General features: G+C 42.1%; 1 protein-coding gene and 1 long non-coding RNA gene across 2 annotated transcripts in view; both read left to right on the top strand.

Moving 5' to 3' along the window:
* LOC309521658 (vomeronasal type-2 receptor 26-like) overlaps positions 1-16,833 on the top strand; it is a gene marked incomplete at both ends in the record, with an annotated part of 35,128 nt that extends 18,295 nt beyond the window's left edge. Inside the window, 6 exons of the mRNA XM_082204368.1 lie at positions 9,418-9,584; positions 10,712-11,003; positions 11,634-12,500; positions 12,908-13,135; positions 13,738-13,864; positions 15,932-16,833. Of these exons, the coding sequence (XP_082060494.1) occupies positions 9,418-9,584; positions 10,712-11,003; positions 11,634-12,500; positions 12,908-13,135; positions 13,738-13,864; positions 15,932-16,833 (2,583 nt within the window). The remainder of the gene's footprint in view (positions 1-9,417; positions 9,585-10,711; positions 11,004-11,633; positions 12,501-12,907; positions 13,136-13,737; positions 13,865-15,931) is intronic.
* LOC309521577 overlaps positions 1-25,719 on the top strand; it is a 210,323-nt gene that overhangs the window by 121,898 nt on the left and 62,706 nt on the right. The gene's annotated exons all lie outside the window — the stretch shown is intronic.

The following is a 25,719-nucleotide window of genomic DNA, read 5'->3' as shown; positions in this document are numbered from 1 at the left end:
TAGGATATTTGCCTTGTTAAGTGAGAAACAGTTTGTGTGTGTTGATCAGCTCTGCCTGAGAGTTTCTGGGCCCAGCTAGATATTGTTGATATGATTAAACTAAAATGTGGCAGACAGCAGATGAGAGAAAAGAGCAGGTTTCTCTCTTTCTTCCTGATTGTCAGCTGCTTGCCGAGGTTTGCTTCATAATTCGAATCCTGGCTGACAAGTTTAATTGGGCTTTCTGCTGTGAAAATTACAGCTAATTGCAGAGCCTTGTCTTGGTTTGCTGCCCATTTGGGACTTGGCACAAGGTGGAAAGCACAGCGTCCAGGTAAACACAGGTCACAGTTAATACCACGTAAAAGACAAAGCGCTGTTTACAATGCAGCACAGAAAACTGTATAGCAAATGCTATTTTAAGGTTAGTTGTAATACTGAATAATCAGGAATAATGATGATCTGTGAAAATTGCACCTGTATGTAGCATATGCGATGGCTGTAAGGGCTCTCCGTCAATTATCTCTAATTGCAGGGTCTTGACACAGTGTTTGCTGTTGGGAGAAGCCCCTGGAGAATTCGCTCCAAATGAGAAGAACAGCATTCAGTTATACAGGTTTACACTAGTGCACGTACCAAGGCAGAACTGAACTTTAGAGGGCTGATTTAACGCAGATCAGAAAGTTTTATGAAGGACTGCCAAAGCAGTTCACTGTTTCTTGCAATCCAGCTAGGCCACTCCTATTTATGTGCCAAAGTCCAAAGTCATGGGCCATGAAATGTTTAGTTCTGTCCCTTTAATGCGTCAGGTCAAGAGTGAGGAAAACACAGCCCCAGGGTCCATGGGCCCTGATTCACAGGCTGTATCCGTTGCTAGTTGTACTCAGAGTAAACCCAGTCACATAAATGAGCAGGATTATGTTGAGTGCACTAATTTCAGTGGGGCTAAGCAGACCTACTAGCATTAGATACCTGGCTAAAATATATACTTGAGTTCTGAGTTCTGAGTTCTGCCTCTTCCTTGTCTGAATGGACAATAGAGAGGGGTGCTTGTAGGAACTGGCCTACTTTACAAAGGTAGAAGTCACATCCACGGTTCCACTCACTTATCCCTCTGGGTTGTCCACCATTGGAGGGTTGTGTGATGAGCCCTGCAGAAAGGACCCTCTGGGACACTCCAAACCACCACCATGCCACTGACCCCCCCACTCTGGCCCACCATCACCCCTCTGCTGCCTTTACTTTTGCCCATGGCATAACTATTTTTCACCTTCCCATTTTGACTCTCTGGCATAATCTAGCAATTCTAAAATATAGATGTGCTTTTACTCTTGCAAGATTGAATGTCATGCCTTTGGCTGGACTTGAGGGACGATACCAACAGATTCCACACGAAAAATGCTTATGTCCCTGTGGAGATGGCAGTACTGAATCGGTGGCTTGCACTCTGTATAAAGACTTGAGGAATGAGGTTATCACTCTTCTTTTATTGTCCATTCTGGGTCGCCTAACCACTGCCACTGTATCCTATCTCTTGGCAGATCAAGACGAGCAGGTGACAGCAAAGGCTGCAAGATTTTTAGCTGGGGCAATTAGAATAATATCCACTATTTGACCATTGATTCAAAACCCTAAAATGTATTTTATATAATTGACTTTTTATTTCTATTCTTTGCATATCATATTGTTGTTTTACTGCTATGGCCGATGGCTGACACAAATAAAGATTCATTCATTCATTCATTCATTCATTCATTCATTCAACTTTGCTGGCTGGGCTTTCTCCCCACCTCCTCCTGGAATAAGAAGCCAGGGCGGCTTCTGTCAATCAGTGATGTCTTGTTAAAATCAGGACAATTGGTGTGTGTGACAGGATTCAGCTTGGATGGGCAGGCTTAGTTGGAGCAGGCGGAGCGCATTGTAGGAAGTTAGGTTGGAGATGGTGGGGGAGCTCTCCTTCCCACCCCAACATCAGCTGACTTGCAGGGAGTTTCATTGTACTTGGTTACGTCATGCTCCCCTCTTCCTACTGAGAACTGGCTGCCATGGCCAAACGCTGCAGAAAGTAAGATTAAACTCTGCCTGCATTAGCTGATGTGCAAGGCATTCAATCTGCTTGGTTTTGTGGTGCCAGTGAGTCCCACCTGGGAACTGGCTGGCTCCTCCAAATACTGCAGGAAGCATCACACACACACATACAAACACACACACACACACTGCACCAGCTGATGTGCAAGGCATTCAATCTGCTTGGTTCAGATGTGCTAGTGAGTTTCCAGAGAGAACGAGATGATGCACCCGAACCCTACAGAAAGGAAGAATGAAGTGCACACCAGCGGATGGTGGGGGAGTGTTTGTTTGTTTGTTTGTTTGTTTACCTGCTTGCTTGCTTGCTTGCTTGCTTGTTTATTTGATTTACATACTGACTTTTATCCAAATATCCCATGGCAGTGTACAACATTAAGAACACATTTTATGGCGCATCAGTAATAAAAACATAATAAAAAGAGTAACAACAGGGCAGTATAATAATACAATAATAACAGCCCCCCTCTGCACAGCTTTAACAAGAAATCGATTTAATGGGCAAAGGCCTGGACAAAGAGGAATATTTTTGCCTGGTGCCTAAAGACATGTAATGTGTTGGAATTCTGCCTGGGTCAGAGGAATGTGCCACAGCGTAGGCACCGGCAGATATTCCTGTCGACCTCCCCGCGTCTCCACTTTGCTGATAAGCAGGCGAGGTCCCGGCGATTCATCTCAGATGTGTGAGAGGAACACACCGTTCATCCTCTCTCCCCTTTGGTGTCTCCCAGGAGGGGAAAGAAGCAGACAGAAAATTATTTACATCTTTTATTTCTGTCTCTCATATCAGTACAGAGAAACGTGTCTGCACTCGACAACAGCAAGAAGAAACTCCACCCATGTACTTCCAGTACAGGTCATATGACACACACACTGAGCTAACATCCGGTACTCACTACAGAATGAACTGCCCCTTTGTTTCCATGGCAACAATCACAAACATCCTGTCTGGCTTTCCAGCCACAAGCAGCTGACTGAGCTGCTGGAGCCTTTGCTTGCTGCAGCATTGGTGCTTTATGGTAACATACTCCCCCTAAAGTATCAATGCGTGCTGCGAGCAAAGCGTCATCCAGAGAAGAAAACAAACAGTTGTTATACTTATAACATTCCCCTGTTGTTTCTGTTCCACCCTTGGAACTACCCGCCACTGGTTTTACCAATGTACCTCTCTGGTTGTGTGACTTCACATTTCCTTGGTTAACAACTCTCTGTTGTGCCTTTGTCTCTGACTCAGACACAGCTTCAATCTGTCCTTGATCATTTACAACAGCAACATATGCAAGGTTAGCAAACTCCTCTGAATACCTCTTGGGTGGTACACCCTTCGTTGCTCTCTCAGACCTCCGTAAGAGCTGCTGCTCTTCTCTGCTTTCTGGTTCAGCCTCTGAACTCTCTGGAGAACCAGTACTAAGCTTTATCAGTGGTTTATCCTCCTTTTCTGAGGGTCTAGTCATCATTTGAGATTTCCTCTCAATAACTGTGACAACTGAGCTGTCTGAGCTATCAGTGTCATCATCATCAGTACCACTGAACTCAATAAGATCAGATTCATCATCATCATCATCAGAATCATCTGTGGAAAAAGTTTGAACAATCACACTTTCCTGTTCAGGAGCACTCTCTAGAAATTTTGTGAGAATCACCTGACCAGATTCAGACAAAATTACTCTGTAGAGACCTTTTTCATAACCCACAAAGATGCCTCTGGCATTCTTTACCCCACTTGGAGCTTCTGTTCTCACATGAGACCCGAAAACCTTAAAATAGGCAACAGAAGGTTTTCTATTGAACAGCTTCTCAAAAGGAGAACATCCCAACTCTGTTGAGACTTTCCTCAACCACACATGAAGATAGGACGCTAAAGATTCGGCCCAATATTCATGTGGTAAATGTGAACTCAGCAATTGCGCATGCATCCCTTTTTGCAATTCTTTGTTCACCCTAACACAGACACATTTCTTCCATGCTTCTTCGGAAGTAGCAAGTTTGTGTCTTATCCCTTTCTCATCCAGGAACCTCTGGAAATCCTGTAAAAGAAAAACTGGCTTGTCATCTGTGAAAAGACAATCAATGTTAGCATTATGCATACTTTTAACCTTGTCACAAAACTCTTGAAACCTTTCTAAAGTTTCCTGCGGCTTTCTTCATCATATAAACCCAAGAATAATTAGTATAAGAATCAACACACACAAGGTAATATTTTGCTCCGCCTCTAGATGGTTTTAAAGGACCAATTACATCAGCATACACCCGCTGAAAAGCTCTGTGGACCTTCGTAGCCACCTTCCTGGTGTTCACACTGGTCACACCTGCAAGAGAAATCTCGTTAGAATCAGAAGTATTACATTTCATGTAATCACTTTGATCAAAAGTCAACAAATACAGTCCATCTTTCTCTTTAGCAGTAAGAAACAGTTCTCCATCTTTGTAGATCTTGCAGCTTTTAGCATCATAGGTCAGTTTCAGTCCCTTCTTTGCAATCTGCGACACACTCAGCAAATTAAATCTCAGTTCTGGAACCAGATAAACATCGCTTATAGTCAAGTTCAGACTCTCAAGATACACAGTTCCAATTCCGGTCGCTTCCAGTTCTTGACCGTTGGCTTGTTTCACAGTGAAGCTTTGCTTCTTCAACGTCGAAAACAGTTCTCTGTGTGGGCAGAGATGCTTCGTGGCGCCGGTATCGATTATGAATGCGTTCCCAACATCTGGCGTGGTTCCTTTCGCCATCATAGCCTTTGCAGGTTTCACCTGGCACTTGGTACGGCTTTTGCTTGACGCCTCAGGCTTTGTAGAGCTGTTCTTGGCTCCTTTTGACTGTCGTGGCTTCTTACAGTTTCGCTGTAGATGCCCAGTTTGTCCACAATTGTAGCATCGGACAGCACTCAATGCTACAGCATCACCAGCAGTGGGAAGATTTGTGCGCTTGAACATCTCCATCAGGCGCTAATCTCAGATTGGTCAACTTCTCAAAATACAGCAACGCTGAAGAACCAGCATCTCTCTGATGCGTTGTACGCAGCGCGTTCCAAACCTCTTGCGCAAATTCCAAATGCTGTATATGCACAAGCTGCTCATCTGAGACACACAGAATTATAGCAGTCCTAGCCTTCACATTCTGTGACTCCCAAGCACGCGTTGGTGCTGCTGGGATGGGATTCTCAATCACCCCAAACAGTCTCTGATTCTGCAGCAGGGCCTTCATCTTTACAGACCAAGATGAATAATTGTCATTGGTCAGGAGGGGTGGAGAAGGCAAGCCTCCCCCCTTCTTGGCATCCATTTTGAGTCCTTGCATTGACTCTAAAACACAAGCCTCTAAAATCCAATAGCTGGCTTGTTTACACTCTTGACACCTGGCAACTCTGACACTGGCTGCGTTGGAAGTCCCTTCCAGCAGTTCGTGAGGACCTAGTCATAACAGACTTTGTTTACGCCTCTCTGAAGCATAGTCTGACTGTCCAGCCCTCTCGAGTAACTTTCCATTTCTCCTCTCTGAGGCACAGCCTTCTGAAGGACGGTGCTTAGCAACAGCGCATTCCTTTCCTCGGACAGGAAACCACAAGAATGCCCGGAATGCAGGCCTCTTCTAAGTTGGAGCTGTTTTCCCACACTCGCTTTCCGTGAAGCAGAGAATGAATCATTCTGCATTTACTCTTTTAAGCCCTTAAAAGTCTCATACCTTGAGCATCGGCTTGGCTGTCAGCTTCTTCTGGTCAGCTTCTGGCTGCAGAGAATCAGCCTCTCACTTCAGGCTTCCATGGAGCAGAGGAGGACAATTCACCAACCTCTCATCCAGATGTCCGATGGATAGCAACCATCCGAAGGCTGCCACTGTTGGAATTCTGCCTGGGTCAGAGGAATGTGCCACAGCGTAGGCACCGGCAGATATTCCTGTCGACCTCCCCGCGTCTCCACTTTGCTGATAAGCAGGCGAGGTCCCGGCGATTCATCTCAGATGTGTGAGAGGAACACACCGTTCATCCTCTCTCCCCTTTGGTGTCTCCCAGGAGGGGAAAGAAGCAGACAGAAAACTATTTACATCTTTTATTTCTGTCTCTCATATCAGTACAGAGAAACGTGTCTGCACTCGACAACAGCAAGAAGAAACTCCACCCATGTACTTCCAGTACAGGTCATATGACACACACACTGAGCTAACATCCGGTGCTCACTACAGAATGAACTGCCCCTTTGTTTCCATGGCAACAATCACAAACATCCTGTCTGGCTTTCCAGCCACAAGCAGCTGACTGAGCTGCTGGAGCCTTTGCTTGCTGCAGCATTGGTGCATTTATGGAATGGTGTCACATTCAGTTGACTCCATCTCATGTTGGCCTTGTACTCACATAAAGAATGAGGCATGGCTTCATTTTTCATGATTTAATTTAACAACCAATTTTATTCTATAAAATTACCGTATTTTTTGCCCTATAGGACGCACTTTTCCCCCTCCAAAAATGAAGGGGAAATCTGTGTGCGTCCTATGGGGTGAATGCAGGCTTTCGCTGAAGCTTGGAGAGCGAGAGGGGTCAGTGCGCACCGACCCCTCTCACTCTCTAGGCTTCAGGCTCCCTAGGCTGTGGATAGCAGCCTGTTGCCTGGAGCGCAGGGCGCGCTGAAGCAGAGCGCCCCGCGCTTAGGGCAGATATCCTTTTCTCCTCTAAAAACTACGATAGGTGCGTTTTTAAAAGCTCAGGTTTCCCCCGCGGCTGGGGGGGAATAAAAAAAATTTCTTTATTTCCCCCCCAAAAAACTAGGTGCGTCCTATGGGCCGGTGCATCCTTTAGGGCGAAAAATACGGTAAAACATCTGTTATGTGAACTAATTCCCAACAGTGCCTGATCCTATAGGAGCATCATACCTATGCCTCAGATTTTGGGCAAGCTGAGGGGCAAAAACAAAATTAACCAGATTGACTTTGCCAAGAGAATTATTATCATCTCTTCCCAGCACAGAGGTTTTGAGACACTGAGTGGTTGAATGGGTCAGATTATGAGAAATATTCAGAGGTGCTTTTGTTTTATTTTTATTTTTTAAATGAGGGTATGGATTCTGTCCATCTTAAATGCCCCCCCCCCATCTTGAGTTACTGTAGGTAAATGTATTTATCTTCTCATACTGGGAAATAAGGCCATCTTCTTTTTCACTAAGCTGAATGCAAGTTGACGGAGATGTAAGAAGATCCAGATTATTATCAACTGAATGAAGCAACCTCTTTCCAAGGGTTTGTTTTTGACTGACAAAGCTGAGCAGACATGTGTGCCCACTAAAATGAAATATCACTCAACTCCAGAGCTGGATCACACTTAGAGGCTGATTTTGTCTCTCCAACTCTTACATCACAGAATGCATGCCAAATTTCTGCCTTCAGTAAACAGATGTCAAACAAAATAAAGACATGTAATGATGGTGCCAGACGAGCCTCTCTGGGAAGAGTATTCCGCAGTAGGGGAGCCACCACAGTTAAGGCCCATACTTGAAAAACTAAGAGAGCCATTGGCAACTGGACTGAATTACCGAGGGCCCAAATACGTATTTTCGGTGACCTCAGAAAATCAGCCTGTTCCTTGTTCCCAGATGTGTACACAGAAGTCAAATTCTGAGTGTAAGCTACTTGGGCTAGACTTTTTCAAATTGCTAATGATGCATGCAGCAGAATGATAGTACTGTGGTACCTTGGTTTAAGAACAGCTTAGTACCATGGTACCTGGTTTGCCAAACTTAATCTGTTCTGGAAGTCCATTCGACTCCCAGAACCATTCGAAAACCAAGGTGCGGCTTCCAATTGGCTGCAGGAGCTGCAGGAGGTTCCTGCACTCAGTCGTGGAAGCCATGTCAGACGTTGGACTTCCAAAGAACGTTCGAAAACCAGAACACTTGCTTCCAGCTGAGCATTTGGGAGTCAAAACGTACGAGTACCAAGGCATTCGAGAACCAAGATACCACTGTAATGTATAAGTTAAAAAAAAAAAGGCTTGGGGCATGCTGGTTTTTATTTTTCCCAGATATGTACACAGAAGTCCAATTCTGACTGTAAGCTACTTGGGCTAGGCTCTGTTCCTAATTGCTAGGTTTGCACGCTGCAGAATGATAGTACAGTGGTACTTTGGTTTAAGAACAGCTTAGTTTATGAACAACTTGGATTAAGAACACTGCAAACCCGGAAGTAGGTGTTTTGGTTTGTGAACTTTGTCTTGGAGAGACAACATGTTCCGCTTTCTGTTGAGTGTGTTTCGTTTGTAAATTGAGTCTCCCGCTGTATGGGAAAGCAAGCCTTGGTTTAAGAACGCTTTGGTTTAAGAACGGACTTCCAGAATGGATTAAGTTTGTAAACCATGGTACCACTGTATTGCATAAGTTAAAAAAAAAAAAAAGCTCAACAACTTTTGGGGTGTCCTAGTTTTTACTTTTAGAAATATGGCACCCCTAATATCAATTTGTTATTGATAGCAATATGGGGGCAAACAGTACTGAGAAGGGATGTGATGAAGGAGATGAACCCATCTTCAGGGTGGGGGACAGGATGGGACGGGACTGCATCTCACGTACTCTCGGACTTGACTCTACGTTTAAACCCAGACCTTCATTTTCTGTCAACTAAGAATAATCTCTGGGAAAACTTAACTCTTGCTCAGGACTAAGCAGTGCTGCCTACTTATTATCTCTCAAGGAAGACAATAATAGTCATACAATTCAGGGGGGAGAGGCTTTAGCAATTTGGTCAGGCATGTTGCAACTGCAAATACGAAGAACACACTGAGGAATTATTTCCATCATTGTCAAAATTGCTGGCTTCCATCCTCTTACCTAGTAGATATACACATTCTGTTCGGATTAAAAAACAATAGCATCTTTTAAAAGGCATAATAACTTGCTAATGTTCAAAGCTATATCTAGGCACAGCCAGGGTTCTGCCAGTCTTTTGTATCTTCATTCTTCTTTTACATGTTTGGATATGATTCCATCCAGTCATCAATTTCAAGGAACATTCTTTTTGTGAAATGTGAAATTCCTTGACTAGGCATGGTTTAGCACATGGTTTAGCACATGATTTAGCACTTTGTTTAACTGTAATGCTGCTTCACCATAATGTACTGTCTGGTCTTTGAAGTAACTGTCATGGGTATAACTACGGACACATGAAGAACCATTTTTAACTCAAAGACCAAGGTGCTAGTGCATAGACTACCTAACAGCCCCCTATTCAAAGGACACTTTAGCCAAACTGATAACATCCACATACAAGGCTGTAGTGGAAAAATGGGAATCTACATTGGGAGGGGAAGATTTCTCCGCAGGATCCTGCTGGTGCTGTTTCTGCTGTTACTTTTGCTTCACACTTTATGTAAGGCACATTCTATTAACTGCAGTATTTATGATGATCCTCTTCCTATTGCTCACGAATTTTACCAGCCAGGAGACCTTGTAATTGGAGAGATGGTTTCCCAAGTCATATACTTCTCTAATATCCAGTCTTTCAGGGAACAGCCTTCACAGATACTGATTGATGAACCTGTGTAAGGCATTATTTATTCCCCTTCTTACTGAGTCTAAAATAGTCAGACCGCAATGGTTGAAAATGCATCATTAAGCAGTACTGTGATTTATATTTTGATGTAGTTCTTTATGGAAACCCAGTAAAATTGTAAGGGTGGGGTTAAGCATTATTCAGCATTATGGAAGAGGTATGAGGTACTCAACCTCAGCATGACAAGATGAGGGGCAAAGGTGGCTATGGGTAGACAGAGAGACAGAGACAGGAAGCCCCCAATTTACACGAGGGTCACGTTCCGGGAATCACGCTGAAAGCCAACGTTGTGTATGGCCAAAACAAATTGGGTTCAATGGCAGATGGGATTCCCAAAGTCTTTTTCCCCAGACACCCAACCCCTTTGGATTCAATTCTTTTTCTTTTGTCAGGCATGTAAAGCTGAATACAGATTGTGGGTTTACTGTATCTGTTTGTCTTATTACTGTAACTGTTTGTACACTAAATTTTCCTTTGCAATGCCCACTGAAATAAACAGTTCTGTGCTTCTTTCTGTTATTTAGTAGGTAAGAATTTCACATGGTGGATCTTGCCTTGTCACTGCCCCGCAATTTCTGTTCTGTCCACACTTCATTCCTTCTCAACCTTGAGGGATGTGAATGCATGTACATGTGTACCTTCAAGCTCTTTCTCTGTGGAACACAATTCCTGCTCTTTTCTGTCTCTCCTCACTCTTGCAGTGCATCACTTTCTCCCCATGCTTTCCCCTCAGATTGCTCCACTTCTGCCCTCTGAGTGCTCCATTTTCTGTTCAATTGCTCAGTTGAAGATCAGAGCCTGGAAACGTATTCAGAGCAAAGAGCTTTGCTCTTCGCATTCCATTATTCAGCTATATGTACTTCTGGGAGGCATAACCACTCACAACATCTCATGGTGAAGTAAGCAGTGAGCAAGGGAAGGGATTAGAGGCTCTGTGGCCTCAGGTGATGTTCTCTATGACTTTCTTGCACCTATGGGCACTGTGTTGGCAAGGCCACACCTATTGACTTTCAATTACTTGTTTTTATTGGTACAAAGAGTAAGTCCCTTAAATGCAGGGAGCATTTCTTCCTCTTCTTCTTCATTTCAGTCCATTGTGTTGTAATTTTATTACAGCTCCGTGCCAAAGAACTACCAGCACATCCTGGCCTTAGCATTTGCTGTCAAAGAAATCAATGAGAATCTCAAAGTCTTATCCAACATCTCTCTAGGGTTCCGCGTCCTCAATAGCTACTACACTGCAAGGATGACCTACAAGGCCACGCTCAACCTGCTTTCCACACAGCATAGATTTGTCCCCAACTTCAAATGTCACAAGTGGAACAATCTGATAGCTCTCATTGGCGGATGCATCTCTGAAATCTCTGCCAATATGGCCACCATTTCAGCAACCCACAAGATTCCACAGGTAAATCGGGAGCATGGGTTTATGGGAAATACTATCTTGATTTTGATAAACTTGTGACAAGGTTCCTGCAAAGTTTTATTGAAGAGGGCAGTTTGGATAGGAATTAACCAAGCAGTGCTGAGAGCCAATTGTACAGAAAACTCAAGTATCTGTAAATTGAAGTGGAATGGAATGATTGTGCCTAGGACATAAAGAATTTGAGTTTTTATGGTTTCTTTTTTCCCATTTTTTACTAGACCTAATACACAACTGAAAACACATAATGTAAGGAATGGCTGGCTGAACCGTGTAACTTTAGTCTAGAGAGGAAGAGACTAAGGAAGTTAATGTAGTACTTTAAATGGCTGTTTAAATGGCTGTAATGGCTGTTACATAGAAGAAGGGAAATACTTGTTCTCTGCTGCTCTATAAGGCTGGACTACATATTTTAAAAACATTAGGAGAAACATTAAGAAATTATCAATAATGAAGCAGATTACTGGGTATTTTTCCACATTACTTGAAGTTTTCTTCTTTAAGAACCTATGCAGACATTTATTGGGAAAGCTGTGTCTCTGAAGTACCTGTGAAATCTATAGTTTTGCAGTCTCTCATAATCCCTAAAAAAGCCCCTCATACACTCTATTTTAGCTCACATATGGATCCTTTTTGGCGATACAGGATGCAAACAAGCTATTCCCATTTTTATACCAGATGGTCCCAAATGAAGCCAAACAGCACATAGGAATAGTGCGATTACTACAACATTTCAAATGGACCTGGATTGTACTTTGTGCTGTGGATAATGACAAAGGGGACCAGTTTCTACAGACAATTTTACCACTACTCTTTGAGCATGGCATCTGCTATGATTTCATAGTAAGATTAGAAAAATGGAATTATCTGGATGAGATGATACGCTTGGCTTACCAGCACTGGGAAAGTTATGCAATTGTGTTTGAGACAAAAGCTAATGTATTTGTGGTTTATGGGGAACCTCCATCCTTTCAGGTTTTGAGAGTATTATCCTTTATAGCACCTGTAATGGGATGGCCACCTCTGGGTAAAGTGTGGGTCGCTACATCTCACTGGGATTTTGCATCAGTGTCTATTCAGAAAGACTGGGAAATACAGATGTTCCATGGTACTCTATCCTTCACAGTCCACTCAAGTCAGCCATTAGGGTTCCAGAAGTTCATTCAGATGATAAGACCCTTCTGGAACAAAGAGGATGTTTTCATCCAGGACGTCTGGGAACAGGCTTTCACCTGCTCCCTGAAAGCATCTAATGGACAGGAGGTGGAGGCTGAGCAGAAAGAACCCTGCGCTTTGGAGGAGAAACTGGAGAACCTCCCTGGGGTTTTGTATGAAAAACACATGACTGGTCACAGCTACAATGTCTACAAAGCTGTCTATGCTGTGGCACATGCTTTGAACTCCATATACAAATCCAGCACCAAACATAGCAGATTGGCAAGAGGAGAGAGATTTGCCTTTCTGAATGTGCAACCATGGCAGGTAAAGACAACTCTGAACTTCTTTGCTTTGCCTTCAGCTGCCACTGATCTCCTGGCTTTTCGCCTCACCAGTCCCAATGAGCTCCAGCCGTGTCTGGTGGCAAGAGCCACAGATATTAGCCTGCCTGACCTGGTGCACATTTACTCAGAGTCAACATCACTGTCATGCTAGCTTGCCAAATATCTGCAATAGGAACCCGATCTGGTTTGCTAGACATTTTCAATCAATGTATCCCCTCTATAGACTGTTCTTTATGTAATTAATTTCATGATAATAATAATAATAATAATAATAATAATAATAATAATAATAATAATAGACAAGTGGAAATACTCCATCACCATATATACTGCTTTAAGAACAGTTATTCATGTCATTAATTCCATGTAAATATTTCAATATTCCAGGTCCATCCCTTTCTGAAGAGCCTTGTATTCAACATCAGCACTGGAGATATGGTGCTCTTTGATGAACATGGAGAACTGGTTGAAGGTTTTGATGTTACCAATTGGATCACTTTCCCCAATGGCTCACTGACTAGATTGAAAGTTGGACGACTGGAGCCTCAGGTTCCAGCAGGCAAAGAGTTAACCATCAATGATGAGCAAATCGTGTGGCATCCAAGTTTTAATCAGGTGAATTATAACTGCAAACTCTTGACTCCATAAAAGGGGAATGTTCCCTTCTGGGCTCCTCACCGTTCCGTCAGTTCTTGAGGTGCCCTATTGTAGATCTTATGCTTTATGATCCTTGACCACATAAATTGACCTCATGAATCAAATCTTAACATAAAGCAAGGAGTTATTTTTGCCATCTATGCCATTTAATTTCTTTATGAAAAAAAGTTATCACATAAGCCAGTTACAAAGCATTGGAAAATAAAATATTTTATTTTGCTAAAATGTCACAGAATATCATTACTTCATGTAATGATTTCTGGAAGGAAAAAAGATGGACCTTGCTTTTATCTTCAAGATATCTTTATCTTATTTCTACAACTTCATATTTTGGGGGGTTTGGAGATCGCATTGTCTTTCCTATGATCCACTTTCAGGCTGAGTCTTAGACTGATCAAACCAGGAGATGAAGTTGGGAATCGCTAACAAATGGGCGACAGAGGAGCTGAGCCAACTGGTTCATCCTCAGTCTCTCTGCCCCTCACAGGAGTCTAATCACATGGAGGTGAAGGACTGAAAAGGGCTAATCTGTTGTTCCTCATGTATATGATTTTGCACAGGCGCTGCCCCTTTCTGTGTGCAATGACAACTGCAACCCTGGCTTCAGTAGAAAAAAGAAGGAAGGAGAGAAGTTTTGCTGCTATGATTGTGCTCCGTGTCCAGAAGGAATGATCTCTAGTCAGAAAGGTGGGAGGCAGGAATGCCCATGACCTAATTTATGGGATATATAGATAGAGATAGATAGAGATAGATAGATAGAGATAGATAGATGATAGATAGATAGATAGATAGATAGATAGATAGATAGATAGATAGATGATAGATAGATAGATAGATAGATAGATAGATAGATAGATAGATGATAGATGATAGATGATAGATAGATAGATAGATAGAGATAGATAGATGATAGATGATAGATGATAGATAGATAGATAGATGATAGATAGATAGATAGATAGATAGATAGATAGATAGATAGATGATAGATGATAGATAGATAGATAGATAGATAGATAGATAGATAGATAGATAGATGATAGATAGATAGATGATAGAGATAGATAGATAGATAGATAGATAGATAGATAGATAGATGATAGATAGATGATAGATAGATAGATAGATAGATAGATAGATAGATAGATAGATGATAGATAGATGATAGATAGATGATAGATAGATAGATAGATAGATAGATAGATAGATGATAGATAGATAGATAGATAGATAGATAGATAGATAGATAGATGATAGATAGATATAGATAGGCTACTTATTATCTTTGTTTGGAGAAAGATGATGAATGCAGAGGAGTCTAAAACTAAAGGGATTTTTAGGAACAATTATCTTCTTGTTGAGTTGTTGTCATTTTTTTTTAAATGGTCAAAGTTATTGGGCTTTTATAGGATTTTTAAAGGATCTTAAAACAACAACAACAACAACAACAACAACCTCCCTACTTGCCATACATTCAGGTTTCTCCAGGCATTTTGACTATTCAGCAAAAAATCACCTGGACGCCATTTTGCAGCCTGATTCCCAGATGTGTCAGGGGAAACCTGGACGTATGGCAGTCCTACATTAGACCAATCACAATTTTGCTGCCTACACAACTCATGGGACATTGTGAGGATAAAGTGGAGGGAATGAAGTATGCCACTTGTAGTTCCTTGGATATAAATGTAATAACTCAATGTAGATGAATGAATGAATGAATGAATGAATGAATGAATGAATGAATGATTAGACACCTATTTGAGATGGGAAAATAAGTAAAGTGCCCCTCGGTTGCCAGCAATTTCCCAAGCAATGAGGAGGTCCTCTCTTGGTTGGCTAACTCTAAAGCCAGGGTGAGAAACCTTTTGAATCCTCAGGGCCTCATCTTGTTCTGTGCAACTTTCTAGGAGTACCATATTTTTCGCCCTATAGGACGCACTTTTTCCCCTCCAAAAATGAAGGGGAAATGTGTGTGCGTCCTATGGGGCGAATGCAGGCTTTCGCTGAAGCCTGGAGAGCAAGAGGGGTCAGTGTGCACCGACCCCTCTCACTCTCCAGGCTTCAGGAAGCTCTCCACAAGCCTTGGGAGCCCGCAAGCCTTGGGAGCTCCGCAAGCCTTGGGAGCACAGCGTACCCCGGGCTTCGGTTCCCCGACCTGGTCTGGAGGCTGGCGGCGAGGAGAAGCCCGCTACTCCCTGCCGCCAGCCCCACAAGCTCGGGGAACAGCGGGGAGGCGCAGTGCACCCAGGCTTAGCTTCACGCAACTCTCCGCAAGCCGTGGGAGCCTGGCGCCGGGCTCCCACGGCTTGCGGAGAGCTGCCTGTTCTGGGGGCTGGGGTCGGGGAAAGCTCGGGCTTCCCCCGCCCCAGCCCCGCGCCTGGGGTGGAAATAATTTTTTTCCCTTTGTTTCCCCCCCCAAAAAAAAAACTAGGTGCGCCCTATGCGCCGGTGCGTCCTATAGGGCGAAAAATACGGTAGTTGGTGGGTCCTGAGGCAGCAGTGGAGGTAGCAACTAAGGTGAGTTTGAACTTGTACCGTGGGCTACTTTCTATACAAACTTTCTATGAGAGTCACTTCTCCTGGATTTTGTCAATGAACTGCAAGGACACAAAAATAGACATCCTCAAACCTTCTTGTGGCTGATTGCTTTTGATTGGCATTACCCAGTGTAAAGGCATATTTAAATAACTGTTTGTGTTTAGATAGATGCTGGTCAACATTCTGAAATACTTAAGCACTTCTTTCCTTTTTCAGACATAAACGCTTGTGTCAATTGTCCAGAGGACCAGTATCCCAACATGGATCAAACTCAGTGTGTTCCCAGGATTGTGAGCTTCCTCTCTTACAAAGAAAATCTGGGGATCATCTTAGTGGTGTTAGCTATTTCTCTCTCTCTCATCACAACTTTAGTACTTGGCATTTTCCTGAAGCACAGGGATACTCCCATAGTCAAAGCCAACAACCGGACACTCACCTACATCCTTCTCATCTCCCTCCTCCTTTGCTTCCTGTGCTCCTTGCTTTTCATTGGACAGCCTGGAAGGGTGATCTGTCTTCTCCGACAAATGGCTTTTGGCCTTGTTTTCTCTTTGGCCATTTCCACTGTGTTGGCAAAGACCGTCACTGTGGTTGTGGCATTTATGGCCACCAAACCAGGATCCAGCATAAGGAAATGGGTGGGGAAAGGCCTGACCAATACGATTGTCTTCTTCTGCTGCTTCATCCAAGCTGCTATTTGTGCTCTTTGGTTAAGTACTTCTCCACCATTTCCAGATAAGGACACGCATTCAGTGATTGGGGAAATCATACTTGAATGTAACGAGGGTTCAGCTTCCATGTTTTACTCTGTCTTAGGCTACATGGGCTCCCTGGCCACCGCCAGCTTCATAGTAGCTTTCTTTTCCAGGAAACTCCCTGACAGTTTCAATGAAGCCAAATTTATCACTTTCAGCATGTTGGTGTTTTGCAGTGTTTGGTTGTCCTTTGTGCCAACCTACTTGAGCACCAAAGGGAAATACATGGTGGCTGTGGAGATCTTCTCCATCTTGGCCTCCAGTGCTGGATTACTGGGTTGCATCTTTTCCCCCAAATGCTACATCATTGTGCTTAGGCCTGAGCTGAACAGCAGGGAACAAATGATAAGGAAGAAAAAATAAATTAAAATACAGATTAATCTCTTTATTTGACTCTTACTCGTATTTCATCAGATATGACAGTAAGAGAAATGCCATTGGAATTGCAGTATGAGTGTTTGATGCATTCCCTCCCCAAATTCAGTTGACCCCGTCTCATGTTGGCCTTGTACTCACATAAAGAATGAGGCATGACTTTGTTTTTGAGGATTTATTTCAACAGCCAATTTTATTGTATAAAACTAAAACATATTTTATGTGAACTAATTCCCAACCATTCCTGATCCTATATGAGCATAAAAACTTATGCCTCAAATTTTGAGCAAGCTGAGGGGCAAAAACCCAAATTAACTAGATTGACTGTGCCACATGAATTATGATCATCTCTTCCCAGCACAGAGGTTTTGAGACACTGAGTGGTTGAATGGGTCAGATTATGGGAAATATTCAAAGAGGTGCTTTTGGTTTGGGGTTTTTTATTTAAAATTAGGGTATGGATTCTGTCTGTTTTAAATGCCCTCTCCCCATCTTCAGTTACTTGAAAATTCCTCATACTTGAAAATTAGATCCTCTTCTTGTTCACTAAGCTGATTGCATGTTTAAGGAGATGTAAAACGATCCAGATTATCACAAGGCTTCAACTGAATAAACCAACCTCTTTCCATGGATTTGTTTTTCACTGAGCTGAGCAGACATGTCTGCCCACTGAAATGAAATATCGCTCAACTCCAGAGCTCGATCACACTTAGAGGCTGATTTTGTCTCTCTAAGTCTTACATCATAGAATCCATACCAAATTTCTGCTTTTAGTAAACAGATCTTGAAATCAAAATGGCATCCATTTCTCAATTGACTAATCCAATATATGTAAAGAAATGGTCCCTGTATCTTGCATTTTCCATTGATCTGGTTAGTGGAGAATGCATATGGGAGAAATTATAGCAAACAGGTGTAAAAGGTGGGTGGCTGTTAATTATAAAGATGCAACAAGACTTCTGTAAAAGTTCATGTAGCACACTCTTTGGAATGGTCAAGTAGTACTCCGGCTTTTGGGTGTGGGTGACAAAAATGTTTTCAGGCTCCATTGTTTAATGTGAATGAAAACAATATTAGTATCACCTCATACTGTACATTTGTAGACCAGTATATCTGAGGGATAGACCAGTTTCACTCTTGCTGTATGGTGAAGAAGTAGTTCTTATGTCTTCCTCACAAGTGACTTGTGTGGTATAAGAGATTTTATATCTTGTCATTCATCCAGATGTTTAATGTTGGTAAAAAACAGAGTATGATTTCTAGAAAACATCAGTGACAACGTATAAATGGAATCAAATTGCCCAAATAAAGTTTGTTAAGGGAAGCCCTGTTCAGGGGAAGTTTTTAAGGTCTGATGTCATATTGTGTTTTAATTTGTTGAAAGCCGCCCACTTTTGAAACTGTTTTCGCAGGTCTTTGGACCATAATAAAGAATGTATGCATGCACTAAGCTTCTTTGTTGGGAGTATCTAAGAAAGTGTTGTGTCTTGAAAAAGTAAACCAAAAGTCCCCTTTGAATTAACTGGTCATTTATTTGACTCTTTCCTTTTGTTTACAATTCATTCTTCAAAGGTCTGGCAGATTTTTGCATGATACCTTATCAGGGCTGGCCCAGGTTGTTTTGCCACGTGAGGCAAAAGAGAAAATGCCACCCCCTGCCACCCCCTCTTCCTCTGCAGCCCCTGCCCCATTGTGAAGGTGGCAGGGTAGCCAAAGGAGGTGCAGCAGGTGGGCCTGGATGAAAGCCGGATCCAGTCCTCTTTATCGTAAGCTGAATTGACGTACATGGCGCCTTTCCATCACACAGAACAACATTTAGCTACTACAACCCACAAACTCAAATGGGAACACGTGAACACAGAACAATTCAGTCTCACTAATGGGAGTGCTTTCCTTGGAGTAGTTAAAAGAATTTCCAAAAGACAATAAAGGCTGTCTGACTCTTTTAAATGACTGTCCAGGTGAAAATGAGTAAATTCCTAGAAATAGCCAGCTTTTCATTTCCCCCTTCAGATATGGATCCTTGTATCAAATGTCCCGAAGACCACTATCCCAGCAAGGACCACAGTCAATGCATTCCCAAAGTTCTAAGCTTCCTCTCTTACACAGAAAACTTAGGGATTACCCTGGCTTCTTTGGCCAATTCTTTCTCTTTCATCACAATTCTAGTGCTGGGAAGTTTTATGAAACGCAGGGACACACCCATAGGCAAGGCCAATAACCGGACCCTGACTTACATCCTCCTCGTTTCCCTTCCTCTTTGCTTCATCTCCGCTTTGCTCTTCATTGGACAGCCAGGAGAAGGGAACTGCCTTCTACGCCAAATGGTCTTTGGCATCATCTTCTCTGTGGCTCTTTCTTGTGTCTTAGCAAAGACCGTAACAGTGGTTCTGGCCTTCATGGCAACCAAACCAGGATCTGGGATGAGCAAATGGGTGGGGAAAAGACTGGCAAATTCAATTGTCCTCGTCTGCACCTTCATTCAAGCTGGCATTTGTATCCTGGAGAGCCAGTGTGGTGTAGTGGTTAAGAGCAGTAGATTCGTAATCTGGGGAACCGGGTTCATGTCTCCGCTCCTCCTCATGCAGATGCCGGGTGACCTTGGGCCAGTCACACTTCTCTGAAGCCTCTCAGCCCCACTCACCTCACAGAGTGTTTGTTGTGGGGGAGAAAGGGTAAGGAGAATGTTAGCCGCTTTGAGACTCCTTCGGGTAGTGATAAAGTGGGATATCAAATCCAAACTACTACTCTTCTTCTTCTTCTTCTTCTTCTTCTTCTTCTTCTTCTTCTTCTTCTTCTGTGGTTAAGTACTTAGCCTCCATTCCCAGATTCAGACATGCACTCATTGAATGGGAAAATAATATTGGAATGTAATGAGGGTTCAGCAACCATGTGTCTTGGGCTATATGGGCTCCCTGGCCATAATCAGCTTCATTGTGGCTTTTCCAGCCAGGAAATTACCTGACAGTTTCAATGAGGCCAAATTTATCACTTTCAGCATGTTGGTGTTTTGCAGTGTTTGGTTGTCCTTGGTTCCAACCTACCTGAGCACCAAAGGAAAATACATGGTGGTTGTGGAGATCTTCTCCATTTTATGCTCCAGTACTGGATTACTGGGTTGCATCTTTTCTCCTAAATGCTACATAATTTTATTCAGGCCTGATCTGAGCAGTAGAGAGCAAATAATGACCAGAAAAGGTGAGAGGATGTAAGTTCATCTGTTTACTAAGCTCACTTAAAAATTCACTGGAAAGTCCACATCATGAGATTTTTAGTATTAGTGCTTTAATAGAGAGAGATCATTGCTCAAATGTAGTCTTCTTGTGAGTACAATTGTACTGGACAAACATTATCACAGGTCAATGCCCTGTTTTGATTTGGCTTACATAAATAAATGTAAACTTGACTTCGGCTATCAATAAATTGAGGATTATGAAAACATAGTAATGCTGGTATCTATTTTGACCAGTGAAATTGGGATTTGTAGTTCATATTCAAGAACTGTTGTCGGGATCTTGGTCTCCATGTTGAGTTGTCTTCTCTACTTGGGCATAAGACTATATAACAGGGAGCAGCAAATAAGGAAAAAGAAAAAAGGATAACCACAATAAAACAATAGTGGCAAAATTCAGAAAAGATATCCTAGGAGCTTTGTATTGAATGATGCCACTTCAGAGGCCAAAAATACGCTTGGGAAATTATAATCATTCCGATCATTGTCAAAATTACTGTTTTCTGTCTTGTGACACAATTGACATCCAGAGCCTGTAAGAAAAATCAACAAGAATATTGAAAAACCTATATAATTCCTGTGTTATTCAGAACTGCATCTAGGGATATGTAGGGTATCTTCATTCTTCTGCATAACCACTTTTCCACTGATTTTTAACAAATAGAGTATGCTGTGAGTATCCTGGTTCCTCATATATTCTCCTGCTGGCCCTGTTTATTTTCTGCTTCCCAGATTCTTACTGTGGAAAACTGAACCTCATTGACCAGTATAGAATAGCACATATGCCCTGTAATTTGCATACCCATCTTTTGGGGAAACAAGCTGAGAATTCACAAGTTTGCATTTGGATTCCTTTGCTCACCACAGCAAAAATACTGACACCTGACCTGTAGACACACATATTAAGTTGTTTGGAAATAAATTTTTAAAAGTCGCTCATCCTTAGAGGATAAAGGGGGGAGATAAAGAAAATACGCTGTTTAGGGAAATTAACGATGGACAAGGAGGTGGAAATGAAATAAAGTAGCAGGATACTGGTACCCAGATTCCCTAAATAGCCATGCTGCAAATCTGTGTAGCAGCAACACCATCTACCATTCAAGGAAGGCTGTAGAAAAGCTGAAAAACAGCCACATTGAATTCTGCAACTGGAATCATGGGAATACAGCTTTGGAAGGGCAGTTTCATCAACAGGATCTTGCTTGTGGTGATGTTGCTGCTCGTTCTACCGTGTCGTATGGTATGCAATGCACATTCTATTAATTGCAGCATATATGATGATCTCCTCCCTATTCCGCATGAATTTTACCAACCAGGAGGCATTGTCATTGGTGAAATTGTTTCTCAAGTATTACTCCTCTCTAATATGCTCTCTTTCATGGAACAGCTTGCCCAGATCAGGATTAACGAACCTATGTAAGGCATCAATATTTCTCACACAATTTGAAATATGTATGAATTATAATTATTCAGAACATATCCTTAAGGAACGATGTGCTTTATGGAGCTTTTGATGTAAAAAAGTGACGCTTAGTTTGTTAATATGTGTGTGATACCTTCTACAATATCTTGTTGGGCATAAACCACTAGTGTGTTTCCTCCAGATATCTTACAGAAATGAATGGATCGTGTGCATTTCTGTATCTCAGCTGGAGCAAGACCCTCTCATAGCATCTATTTGCTTCTGAGGTGGTTATCTGGCAAGGAGCATTTATCTTCTTTCTGTTTGTCATTTATTCATGCGACATTTTAAATTTATTTCCAAACTGCTAGAAGTCCTATTCCTTTTTAAATGAGTGGCAAAATGAGGAAACCTTAAAACCAGTGCTATTTTTCTAGAAAAAGAGGTGCAGAACTCATCATAAGCGCCTTGTTCTCTTAGAATGGCAATGGCGCCCACCTGAGAGGTGCCAGAACTGAGTTCCAGTGAGTTCTGGCCAAAAAAAGTCCTGCTTAAAACTATTTCATTTCTGCTCTCGCTACACTTTGTTGTCTTACATCCTTGATCTCAATCTCAACCCTTCCCTTGCCATTTCAGACTTCAGGTATTTCTGACATTTGGTTTCATATTGTTATATTTTAGAGAAATAAATATGTTTCTTATTCCTGTTTTAATACATCTAATTTGCAAAGCTTACTCTCTCACATCATACAGGGAGAAACATAGGGCTATTGATGCAATACTTAACAGACTTTAGAGGGTCAAAGCAAACCTAACCCTCTTATGGAAGTATCGTTAGATAGGCCAATATTTACAATCAGAAACGTGTCCCCATTTCTTGTTCATACTTTTTAATTTAGAATCATAGAATTATAAAGCTGGAGGGGACCATGAGGGTCATCTAGACCAGCCCCTGCCATGCAGGAGTCTCATGCTTGACCTACTAAGCTCTCCAGCAGACATTTACAATAAAATTTTAAAGTGTGCCATATTAAATACGGTACTGCCCTTTCCCCCTTTTTCTTAAAGAAAGGTGATTTGTGAATTGACTCCGGTACAATACAATAGTATCTGGGGAAAGGATTTCATTGTACTTTCCATTTGTAATGTTTTCTTAAGCATTAAAAAGTCCTGGAACTGTATGAGCATTTAGATAATTAATTGACTGGATAAATATTTATTTCATAGGTCTTATTTTTGTACTTTGGTATATAATCTTGTGCAGTTATAAACTACAGTTTAATCCTAGAAACCTGTAGAGATGTGATGATGAAGTGCACAAGTTGTTCTTGATGTTGTTATAGCTGTGGTTTTATTAAACAGCTGCTAGTTGTCTTGCAGATCAGTGCCAAAGAACTACCAGCACGTTCTGGCCTTAGCATTTGCTGTCAAAGAAATCAATGAGAATCCCAACATCTTATCCAATATCTCTCTGGGGTTTCGTATCCTCAATAGCTACTACACTGCAAGGATGACCTACAAGGCCACCCTCAGCCTGCTCTCCACAGAACATAGGTTTGTCCCCAACTTCAAATGTGAAAACCAAAACAATCTGATAGCTTTCATTGGGGGATGTATCTCTGAAGTCTCTGCCAACATGGCCATCATTTCAGCAATCCACAAGACTCCACAGGCAAGTCGTGTACATTAGGGCATGGAGGTTTCGCAAGTATGGTACACCATCTTGGTTTCAGGAAACTCTCTGACAGTGTTCGCCATGATTTTTAGTTACTGAATGAGAGAAATATGGGCTAGATGATTATACAATCTGATGGATAGAGAACTTGTAGGACAACAGAACACATGGAGTGTCTATCAATAGATTCTCATCAGAGTTTGGGGATATTGCAAGTGGGATACTTCAGGGCTTTGTTTTGAAGGTCTTGTTTCTCAGAATATTTATTGATCACTAAGACGAAAGGGTGGAGAGAATCCTTATCAATTTGGAGGTGACAAAAGCCTGTGGGGGGTTGAAAACACTTCAGAAGACAGGAAAAGAACTATAATAATAATAATAATAATAATAATAATAATAATAATAATAATAATAATAAACCTTTATTCTCATTACACCACCTGTGTGCAGTGAAGTTAAACAAGCCCCCCTCCCCCCCACATACACTCAGTCCTGTTCACACTCTGTTTGCATGTTGGAAGTCAATTGCACCACTATTATTTTTCCATTCAGCAGCCCAACAGCCCACGGATAAAAACTGTTCTTTAACCTGTTGATGTGGCTGACTATACTTCTGTGTCTCCTGCCCAAAGGTAGGAGATTAAAGAGGTGCTGGCCGGGGCGTGAGTCATTTTCCTCGCTCTTCCGAGGCAGCGGTCTCCCGCGATGTCATCTAGCAAACTCAGGAGACAGCCTATGATGTCCTGTGCTGTATTCACCACCCTCTGTAGGGACTTTCTGTCCGTGGCTGTCAAACCAGCGTACCACACTGTAATACAGTATGAAAGGACGCTTTCTATTGTGGACAGGTAGAAGGAGATCATCAATTTTTGTTTGACATTGTTTTTCGCAAGACCCTGGGGAAATGGAGTCTCTGTTGGGCCTTCATGATGCCAAACAGAACCTGCTTCCTCTCACGACATATTTTAAGTAACTCCAATTCTCTCAGAAAGAGATAAGCCACACCAGGAAATCTTCACTGAGTCCCAAAGTCTTCAGGCTGGTCAAGAACCCTACAGGAATCTTCCAATTGCATCTGTCTGCAATGTCCCCAAACACACAACTCAGATATTACTTCTACAAGTTCTGGAAACAGGGAGTGGAAGTGATTGATTAGTGTAGCTGGGGCTCTGATTTTATTAGATCATTTTGTAGAAAGTTCTGCAAGTAAAGTTTAAATAATATATAATGGGTCTGGAAAATGTTTCTTTCGAAAAGGTTTTATGCATCCAATCGCTTTAAGCTGCACAATATATCTGCAAGGCACCTTACGCGGTTCTTTTAGGAATTGGGCCAAATGGTTCATCTTCCCAACTTAATTCTCTTTGTAGAGCTGAATGAAGAGCACTAATCCAAGTCCCTTTATATTATTCTGTGCAGGTGCTGCCCCTTTCTGTGTGCAATGACAACTGCCATCCTGGCTACAGCAGGAAAAAGAAGGAGGGAGAGAAATTTTGCTGTTATGACTGTGCTCAGTGTCCAGAAGGAATGATATCTGGCCAGAAGGGTAGGAGACAATTATGTATTGTGATATCATTCATCTTCTGTAACATATCATATTTGCTTTGAGAATGCACATCCCTTGAACAGACAACCCAAACACAAGACCACTCTTCCTTGTGTTATTTCCAGGAGCTGGGATTCAGATGCATACTGCCTCATTGATACCCCTATTCTGTATTAATTTGTCCAATCCTCTTTTAAAGCCATCCAAGTTGATGACCAGGCGCTCTTGGAGGAAACTGATTTTCTACATTGATTTCAATCAGGGTTTGTATCAAAAATATCAAAAACCATAATCAACAGCAAACTCTTGCACTAAATTAGATTATTAGAATTATGCAGCTCAACCTATAGAAATATTTGAACAGCTCTTTGTTGTTTTCAGATATGGATGTCTGTGTCAAATGTCCAGAAGACCAATATCCAAACAAGGACCAAACTAGATGTGTTGCTAAGGTTCTAAGTTACCTCTCTTACAAAGAAGATTTAGGGATCATCTTAGCTACCTTGACTATTGCTTTCTCATTGATCACATTTTTAGTCCTTGGGATTTTTATCAAGCACAGGGAGACTCCAATCGTTAAAGCCAACAACCGGACACTCACCTACACCCTCCTCATCTCCCTCCTCCTTTGCTTCCTCAGCGCCTTACTCTTTATTGGAAAGCCTGGGAAAGCTTTGCTGTTCAAGGAATGGCATGCAGAGAGAAAGTTAGCATCTCAGTGAAAAAGCACTTTTTCACCAATCAATCAACCAATCATTTATTGTATTTCATCTGGAAAACTATTTAATAAAGATTATTTTTTATTAAAATCTTGGAATGTGTTTGAACTGTGTTTGAGTTTTAGCGCTGCATTGGCAGCGCTAAAACAACAACCTTCTCAAAACCATAAGCATCCCAAAAGGGGCTGGGACTCACTCTGGCTGAGCTTACATGGCTGGAGTGAGCCGATCTGAAGGATGCATTAGGCTAAGACAATCAAAAGGAAGTAGGAACATGGGAGGCTGCTTTCAGACCCTTGG

The sequence above is a fragment of the Podarcis vaucheri genome, assembly GCF_965113315.1.
Source record: "Podarcis vaucheri genome assembly, chromosome: 16".
Classification (NCBI taxonomy): domain Eukaryota; kingdom Metazoa; phylum Chordata; class Lepidosauria; order Squamata; family Lacertidae; genus Podarcis; species Podarcis vaucheri.
Note: the sequence above shows the minus strand (reverse complement) of the source record. Positions and strands in the feature narration are given on the sequence as shown.